This window comes from Agelaius tricolor, unplaced genomic scaffold (assembly GCF_023055355.1).
Source record: "Agelaius tricolor isolate 1412-34295 unplaced genomic scaffold, bAgeTri1.0.p SCAF_16, whole genome shotgun sequence".
Classification (NCBI taxonomy): domain Eukaryota; kingdom Metazoa; phylum Chordata; class Aves; order Passeriformes; family Icteridae; genus Agelaius; species Agelaius tricolor.
Window position 1 is genome coordinate 15,367,638 of NW_027269276.1, and position 9,354 is coordinate 15,376,991.

At 42.8% G+C, this 9,354-nt stretch overlaps 1 protein-coding gene across 4 annotated transcripts in view; it reads left to right on the top strand.

Moving 5' to 3' along the window:
- Window positions 1–8,970, top strand: part of USP3 (ubiquitin specific peptidase 3) — a 41,548-nt gene extending 32,578 nt beyond the window's left edge. For all 4 annotated transcript variants that reach the window (XM_071441726.1, XM_071441727.1, XM_071441728.1 and 1 more), the window contains exons 9-15: window positions 924–1,070; window positions 2,950–3,056; window positions 3,208–3,288; window positions 3,967–4,085; window positions 4,237–4,350; window positions 4,462–4,529; window positions 5,309–8,970. In XM_071441726.1, the coding sequence (XP_071297827.1) occupies window positions 924–1,070; window positions 2,950–3,056; window positions 3,208–3,288; window positions 3,967–4,085; window positions 4,237–4,350; window positions 4,462–4,529; window positions 5,309–5,474 (802 nt within the window). In that variant the 3' untranslated portion in view covers window positions 5,475–8,970. The remainder of the gene's footprint in view (window positions 1–923; window positions 1,071–2,949; window positions 3,057–3,207; window positions 3,289–3,966; window positions 4,086–4,236; window positions 4,351–4,461; window positions 4,530–5,308) is intronic.
- The last annotated feature ends 384 nt before the right edge of the window (window positions 8,971–9,354 follow it).

A 9,354-nucleotide genomic window follows, 5' to 3' on the forward strand; every position in this document is an offset into this window, starting at 1 on the left:
TGTCCTACCAAATCCAAATGCTCAAGAGATGCTCTGAGTACCCCTGCCATTCCCTCCCTCTCCCAGAAAATGAGTTATGCAGGGGCAGTGTGCAACTTCAAGCATGGCTCTAGATCTCATCCTAGAAGAAATGGTGCTCTCATCCTCATTATTTCAGACTTCATAGTGATGCTGAAAGATGCATGTGGAAAACAAACCTAGAGACTAAATTCCTGCCTTTGGTGAGGAGGGGACTGAACAGACAAACACATGTACTTGCCTGAATGAGAACCACTCAGAAATGCTGACTCTGGATCCCACATGAATAATACATTTTGTGGTGTCTTTCTTTTGAATCTTAGCAGGTTTGAGATTACAATATATTGACCTTCATCTGTGGCTGATTCAAAGCAGGGACAAATAGTGTCCTGTGTGAGTGAGATTGAAAGCAGTTCTGCTGAGGCACAAATCAAACATAGTCAGTACCAAACAAGACAGAGGAGAAGCCACTGCTGCCATCCATTGTGTGTTTCATTTAACAGGGACACAGTCCTGGGATGCCCCTGGCACAGGCAGGGCTGGTGAGGCCAGATAACAATGTGGCAGCTCCATTCTCTATTAGGCCCAGCTGTGTGAGCACATGGCAGGTGTCTCCTGCTTCCTGCTGCTTTCTCTTCCTATCTGAATTGTATATTCTTAAAGGTTTCTCCATTCTCACAAGAGGCATGCAGAGAGCACGAGCTGCAAAGGACCAAAATCACTTAATTTGTCAGGACATTGCTGTGTCCTTCCAGAGGCTACTTGGAAAACTTTCTTGGTACCAAGCACATATGGAAAGTCTGCTCAGTAGGATTAAAGAGGCAAAGGTTTTTTTTCCTGTGACCCTGGTGCTTGTTGTGTGTTGCCTCTAAAGCAATTTTGTTATTGTTTCCTTTTCTCTTCAGGGGATACCAGCAACAGGATGCCCACGAGTTCATGCGTTACCTTTTGGACCATCTACACCTGGAACTCCAGGGTGGCTTCAACGGTGTTTCACGTTCAGTAATCTTGCAAGAAAATTCTAACCTGTCTGGAAGCAACAAATGTTGCATGTAAGAAGTGGTTTTTAATTTCTTCAAAGCCTTCCTGCCTTTGCATGGGTCTGCATGTGGTGGCTCTGGAATTTCAGATTCAGTGTTCCTTGTTTTAAGTTTTCTTCAGTGCTTCTAACTTTGGGCAGCACAAAACTGTAGGTTATGAAGATGAGCATTCTGTACAATCTGTGTCCCTTCCAAAGGAAGTGTCTCAGATCAGCAGTTTCCATAGGTGTGAGTGAGCATACAGGCTAAGTTGTAAAGACATTTTAATTCACTAGTCTTTCAGAAATACAAAACTGTATTTTCTATAGCCCATAGAATTCTTTCTTCTCCCCAGACAATACAATTGTCTTAGGGTGATGGATAGCCTCAATGCTGCAGGAGCAAAAACGATGGCCAGCAATTTTGATGTTTAAATTGTGAGCAGACCTCCTGGATAAATGACTGAGTAGTGCAGTTAGCACTTGGAGTCAGTTTTCCAGCAGATGATCTCATGTATCACTTGACAGTTACAGCTGGTGATTTTTTGTGCATAATTTTGGTTTTCATGCTACTGTGTACCTTGAAACAGGTGTAATTTGGGTGTTTGACTCCTCTTTCTGTATTTCTCAAAATACTGGTTTTTTCTGACCTCTGTCCTAGCTGTGTTTTCTCTTAGATTGAAACTCACACAAGAGACAAAACCTTATTTTGCTTCAGGAAGGAAAGTTGTCAGATTAGCCTGCACATTTGGTCCTTAAGTCCTTAATTCCCTACAGAAAACCAGAGTTTGAGTTTTTCCTTCTATACTGATTAGGACAGAGTAAGCAGGCCTGAGATGGAGGGTTTTATAGATGCTTTGTTAGGGAAAGCCTAACAAAATTCAGACTGTGCTCTTTACTGCATTTATGTCGTGTTGCTGATGCTTAAAAATCCCCCAGAAGAATCTTAAAATGTTTGTAGGATTGACATATATTTGAAATCTAAACTGATTTTGTTTTGTCAGTATTTTGGATGTCAGAATCCCAGGAGAATTTAACCTTTGTTCACCTATTTAATGTAAATTTGTCTTGAGAAGGGCTGTTCAATTGTGCAGTGACGTGGGGTAAGCTGCCCTTCTTGTTGAGGGCACTTTAATGCTTCCAGTAAAGTAACAAATAGGCTCTGAATGCTCTCTTCTTGTGCACCAGCCCATGTGAGCAGCTATTTCCTCTTGCTCAGGAAGCGTTGAGATGAGCTGTAAAGATGTAGGTGGAGTGCAGGCAAGGAACACAGGTTTCTGCAAGCCTTAGTAGTGTATAATAACATAACTTAAAATCTGTGTGTTTTTTAAATTGCCTGTGAGAAGCAGGCCCATTACATAATCTGCTGAAAAATTCAGTAGGAGAGTAATGAAAGATTAGAGAACAATGCTGATCTTGCACATTGTTTATCACGTCTTAATGCAACTTAAGCTGCTGCTGGCAGTGAAGTGCAGAAATGTGCTCAAAAAAGTCAAAAGCACATGTAAGAAAGGGTGTAGAGTTAAAACAAAAATATGCTTAACCTACCAAAGAAGAAAGAATTTTTGTTTCAGATGAAGTCTTAATTACAGGGTTAAAATCCTGGCTTGTGTGAGCATCCAGTACAGCTCGACTATAGAAATGCACCCAGCTGTACCACAGCACTTTCAGTTTGAGCATCTGCTTAGAGCCCCCAGTTCACCCTTTCTTTAGGTCCAAGATAAAGCAGTGTAGGCACTACATTCATGTGACGGGCCCCTGGGCAGCTGCAGTGCCCATTCTGCCTGGAGCACCCAGTCCCTGTTCCATTGGCTGGGCCCAACAGCAGCAGGTGTGAGCACCAAACATTGGACAGGTGTTGGGAATTCAGCTCAGGCTGTCTGGGTGACTGTTCTCTGATGTGCTTTGTCTAGAAATGGAGCATCTACTGTTGTCACTGCCATTTTCGGAGGCATTCTTCAAAATGAAGTCAACTGCCTAATATGTGGGACTGAATCTAGAAAGTTTGACCCATTCCTAGGTAAGATGCTGCCTCTTGTGTTCCAAATACTGTGTGACTTAGAGCAGAAAATTATTTAGATGTCACATGACAGACCCAGCGTGTCAGCCTGAAAAGACTGGGCACTGCTCAATTCAGCCCTAATGTTGTTTTTAAATCATTGCTTTTCTAGACCTTTCGCTAGATATTCCAAGTCAGTTCAGAAATAAACGTACTAAAAACCAAGAGGGTGGACCAATGTGCACGCTACGAGGTAAGAGTGCCTGCCTAATGAAATCATACCAGGCCCAGGAGGATTTTCTTTCTAATCAGAGCATTTCCAGTGTAGTTCTCTCTTCCCAGACACTGATCTGTACTGTTGCCTGTGGGTGTTCACTGGGGCTCTGTCCTCGGATGCATGTGCCCATGCCCACAGTGAGGGTGGCTCTTGGGGGTTCTGCATTTAAACCACATCAATGCAGTCCAGCAGGCTGAGCAGCAGTACTGTTACTGACTGGTTTTTACAGGATGTTAGTTTTTTACAGATTTGTGAATAGACTTGCTGAAAATCATGGAACTATTCAACAAAACCCTGTTGTTTTGTCTGTTCACTTTGTATCTAAAGCCAAACAGGCTTTAAAAGTTGAATATTCTATGTTAGAAAATAAATTATCTTCATTTGAAAGCAGTTTTTGCTGAATGTTGGGTGGAATCTTGTTTGGAAGATGGAGATTTTGGGAATTCATGTTTGTTTCTTTCAAACTACTTCTAGCTGCTTTCAGGAGCAGGGAAGGTTGCATGTTACAACACATTATTGTATTAAACATTATACAGCTTTTTTGCTGCTCAGATGGATATAACTAGAATGGTTGCAGCAGATGAGCACACCTATATTGCTGTATTTGTCGTGTTTCATGTTACAAAAACCACTTGATGAATCTGCTTTTTCTAGATTGTCTTCGCAGTTTTACAGACCTGGAAGAACTTGATGAGACAGAGCTGTACATGTGTCACAAATGCAAAAAGAAACAGAAGTCCACCAAAAAATTCTGGATTCAGAAACTACCAAAGGTTTGTATAAGCATGAGAAATAACAGTGTGACAAAATGTCAAAGGAGACAATGGTTCAGCCAAGACCTCTTCCTCGCCATGGCTATTGCCATGTCCAGAATTGAGTTCAGCCCCCTCCTCTAACACACCTTTTATAACTGTTCCCCTGTAGGTGCTATGCTTACACTTGAAACGCTTTCACTGGACAGCATATCTGAGAAACAAGGTTGATACATATGTTGAGTTTCCCTTGCGAGGCCTGGACATGAAATGCTACTTGTTAGAGGTAAGACTTCCTGATGGCTCCTGCAAGGAATTTGTTCCATGGCACATGTCTTTATTACAAATTCCAGGGTGCTACTGGTATTTGAAGAGTTTGTGTTTTTTCCTACCACAGCCTGAAAACAGTGGCCCAGAGAGCTGCCTGTATGACCTCGTGGCTGTGGTTGTGCATCACGGCTCAGGGTGAGTACATGGAGCCAGCCTGTCCTGGCACAGACCTTCTCCACTCAGGTGCATGCAGAGAGAATGAAGGGCTTTCTGTCCCAAGGGCATGTATTTTAATGGGGGGAAATAAGCCGTAGTTTATAAGCTGGCAGGGAGCTAAGCTGAATTAATTTCGATAGATCCAATAGAGTCAGGCCTGTGAATGCCCCCTGGCAGCCTTTGGGGCTAATGACTACATGTGTGAGATTAAATGAAAATAGTCTAGTGCCTCCACAAATACAAAAGCCCTAAGCCAAGAGGAGGAGTCAGGGGGCCTTCCAGGAATTAATGTCTCATTCTGAAATTCTTACTACAAAACAGGACTATTTTTTCCTCTTTTTATTCATGTTGGAAGGTACATTTGCATTTATGTTAAAGTGTATGAGCATGCTTGGAACAACTGCTGCCCAAAGATGCATATGGTGAAAGAGATCATCACCATTACCTTTCCTGCCACAGCAGTGAAGGCTCACAGGAACACCCAGGGAAGGCACTGGGCATATTTTGAAGTAAAGTTACTGGAAGTCTTTTAACTTTCCCCAGCCCTGGACAGATCTGTTGAGAGTAACAGTAGAAGGGACAGGACAATGTGTTCTTGTAGAACTTTTAATGTAAAGAATTTGAGCCCCACTGCTCAAAAAGAGAAGCATCTGCTGTGCAGGGCTGTGAGTACCTTCCTGCAGGCAGTCCCTTAGCCCCAGGAGAAGGTGCCTCAGTGAGGAGAATCCCTGACTGTTGTCCCTGTGCCTGCTCCACAGCGTTGGCTCCGGCCACTACACAGCGTACGCAGCGCACGAGGGCCGCTGGTTCCACTTCAATGACAGTACTGTAACCCTGACTGACGAGGAGACCGTGGGCAAGGCCAAGGCCTACATCCTCTTCTACGTGGAGCGCCAAGCCAAGCCCGGAGCAGAGAAACTTTAATACCTCCTTTGCATTCTTACTTATCAAGTCCACCGGACAAACATTTCCATTTTTCCATAAATACTTGATCCAAGACTTATTAATTTCATTGTGCACTTTGCAATTTCCTCTTGTGGGTTTTTGTTTTGTTGTGTCAATGGTAGCATTTGACTTACTGAACTTGGACACAAACTAACTTTTTTTTTTAGTTATACCAGAAAACCTCAGCAGATTTTGATTTGCTGCTTTAGTTGTGATAACTCAATTTTTATATATATAGTTTCATGAAATAGTTATTTGACTTTTTTATATTAATGTTTTCAGTTCTCACTTTCTAAAGGCACATTTACATCAAAAAACTCTGTCCTCCTTACAAGCAAGATAAATGTGCTTTTGATCATGAAAAGCAATACAACTTCATGCTGTTTGCAGTCCTGTTATGTAGGTATGACTTAATCTCTTTCAATCAAGGAATTGTTTGCACGCACTATTTTGCCTCGTGCAAGAAACTTAAGCAGTGACCTCTGACCAATCATCCTTTGTCTGCAGAAGAGAGGCAATATAACATCATTAAGTAGACCAGGTAATTGCTGCTATATTGGTGTATTCAGGTTGGTGACTTTCAGGAATCATTGTAAATAAACAGTTGGTTCAATTGTATCAATACTGCAATTTAATTACAGTACTGCTCAGATATGCTGCCCCCTATCCCCTGCAAATTTAAAACAATTATCTTTACCTGTCTAAATTACTTTGCCCTTTATGCTTTTAGAACAGAACATGAATTGCATTTGACATCTCTTGGTTTAGACTGTCATCCTGGAATTGGATCATGAACACTTACGTGCTTGAAAACTGGGGAGACTTCCTGGCAGTAGAATCCCAAGTAGAACCCCGCAGTTCCTAGTGGGAGTTGGAAGTACAGCCCCAAGGGCTGGGGTTTGTGAGAACAGGTGTAGGTTTAAATGCAGCTCTGCATGCAGCTCTGCTCCACAGCTGCAGTTCACTTGGAAGCAGAGGAGTCATGGTGTTGCAGGTGCTTTGCATGAAATTGTTCTGTCAGTTCAAGTGCAAACTCAAGGAAGGATGCTCAGTCTCTCACAGCAGAGCCCTCACAAGGGAAGTGCTAAGCCTGCTTGTGACTGGAGCAGGCTCAGAGAGCTCCTGTGGCATTTACACACTGGCCCAGGGGGGCATTTTTTCAGTCTCTAGGTGAAGACTGGAGTCATGGTGCAGTTTCTAAAACCTGGCTATGTAATAGAGAAAGACTACGCTAAAAAAACCCAAACCAGTTTTAGCTCTACTGCTGCTGAGTGGAATCAGCTGCTGTGAAGGGAAAGGCAGATAGGAAGACCACTACTGCCAAAGCCAGGAATCTGACAGAAAACATGAAATTGGAGAACTGTTGCATTTCAGATCTGTTCCCTCAGTCTCTCCTTTCTAGCTGGCTCTCTTGTACCAGGCAAGGAGCTGGACGCTCCTGAAAGCTCAGCAAGAGCCTACAGTTCATGGAGAGTCCCAGCACCAAACAGCAGCTCTTAGTTAACTAGAAAATGCAGTTGTCTGGAAACTCCAAGTGGGAGTCCTGTTTTAGTTGATGCCCCTGAAGGACATAGGCAGGGGAGGCTGGAGTGGAGCCCAGAGCAGCCTGGGGCACAGGGAGTGCACAGCAGTGCCTTGCCCTGGGGTCCTGCTGGCTGTTTACAGGCCAGGATAAGGACAAATTGGTTTAATCCAAAACTGCAGAAATCATTCAGCATAGCTAATGGGTTTTGAAGTGTGCACACAGGTTAAGACTATAGTGTTATTTGATACAGTGACATATTTATAAGGATGCTGTCTTAAGTTGACCAGTAACTAGAATTTGTCATTTCTTTAAGCTGTAGATAGTTTGTCACCTTCCCTTCCTTACAGGCAGTCTTTCTTCTAATCAACAAGAACAGGTTGCTGATGCTTTCGACAAGCAGAAAACGGAGCAGGTAAAGCATTGTACCACATTCCTGCCATTCCTGCTGCTCACAGGGAGCTGCACACATGCCACCTCTAGCTGTGTTTTCTCTGCATGCTGCTTGGACCAGATTTCTTTAGAATTTACCTTTGAGAATGCCAAGCTTACAATACATGACTGTCTCTGGGCCACCAGCAGCAGTTTAACTTACAGTAGTCAGGTGTATGCAGTCTTCTTGCAAAACAGTGATGTAAATGTGCCTTTCTGTATTTTTAGAAGTTTAAATTTGTAATCTTCAGCAACATTCACTTCTTTTAATCGACTTCTACTTGTCAGCAGTTGTTTGGGTCAGAGTTATGTTCTGACTTGAGCATTTTCTTTCAGTCCCGTTTGCTGTGTCCCACGCAGCTCCTGGGCACTGGTGGCTCCAGCAGGGCCGTGTGGGCCGCCCTGGGGCCACGATGCAATCACAGCAGGCTGTCCTTGCAGCAGGTGCTGCTCAGGACTCAGCCATATGCTTTGCTGGAACAAGTACATTGTAAATCCTTTCCTAATTTAATTTTCTCCCACTGCAAACTCAGATGGGCAGTATGAACAGTTTGTTGTGGCAACACAAGTATTTCTCTTCCTGGTGGAGAACTTTGCTTATCCACTGTATTCTATTCAGTGTGGTGTCGAAAAAAAAAGTAACTGAGCACTGAACCAGTACCATAATACTGCACCTGGCCTAGTATTACCTTTTTAACCTAGCTTGTATATCCTGTATTTATCTACTCGCTTGTGGGGGGGGAATATCTCTTTCATTTAAGCCAAATGTTTTTTTCTACTTACTGCTCATCATAGTACACACTAGCTGGCAAGAAGTTTTTTTCTTGCTTGAGACTGCTCTGCAAGCAGCAACTGCTCTCTACAGTTCAAAGACTTGCATCTTTTTCACCAAAACGTGTCCAATCAAAGGTTGTCCTTTTGTTACTGATTGTTTAGCCACGTATACAACTGGAGCCAATATTTATGTCAATCAAAACAGCAAAATGTCCAGCTCCTAAATGTCAGCACGAGAGTTTAAAAGTTTGAGACAGGAAGGGATAGTGGACTTGTATCAAAAACAGGAGGCCATTTATGATGATTTACTAAATCAGTGGGAAGTGTAACACACGGTGTTAAGTTCCCCCAGCAATGTTTCATTACTGATGTGTCTGTGTCTTACTGATGAGGTAATGGGCACCTTGACAGCTGATTCCAACGTGCTTTAGGATATTCTCAAGTACTGTAGTGCCATAGTTGTAATTGTTTACCATTAAAATCTTGTGTGTAATTTTCAGTGAGGATTACTGACTGTGCTCATCTTGTGTGTTTCTGGAGCATTTCCAGGATGAATGTGAATTATATCTCATCACATAGTGTGTTTATGGAAAATGTGCCATTAAAGTGTCTCCTTTCCTTAGAAAATGAAACTCCTTGTCCTTCTACAGGCTTGCAGAACATTGGTGTATGTCCTCTGAACACAAATAGCAGAATACTGTACCTTGCTGTGGGAAAAACAAAATAAAGCAATTGCAGTGTTCCTAACTCTGTAACACCTCTACCAAACTTAGCACCTGACCCCAGAGAGGACCTGCCATTCCATTTTAAATTCCTTGTCACCCAGCTGCTGGTAATTTTTCTGTCAGATTGTGGTGTGTCCCCTCTGTCTGGCAAGAGTCCATCCTAACATCCTTGTCATTCAGCTTTGCTAGACTGTTGATTTGTTGTTAATTTGGTGGGTTTACTATGAGAAGTCTCAACTGTTTAAACCTGCACAAAAACAAAGGTAAGTTCTTGAGCTTTGAAAACGCTAATATGAGAATGAAGAACACCTGCAGGCACATCTTTTAGGCTGCTGTTTTGCAGTAAACTGCATTACCTGGTATGAGAAATCTTCTTGTCCCTTTTGTGGCATTGACCAGAGCCGTT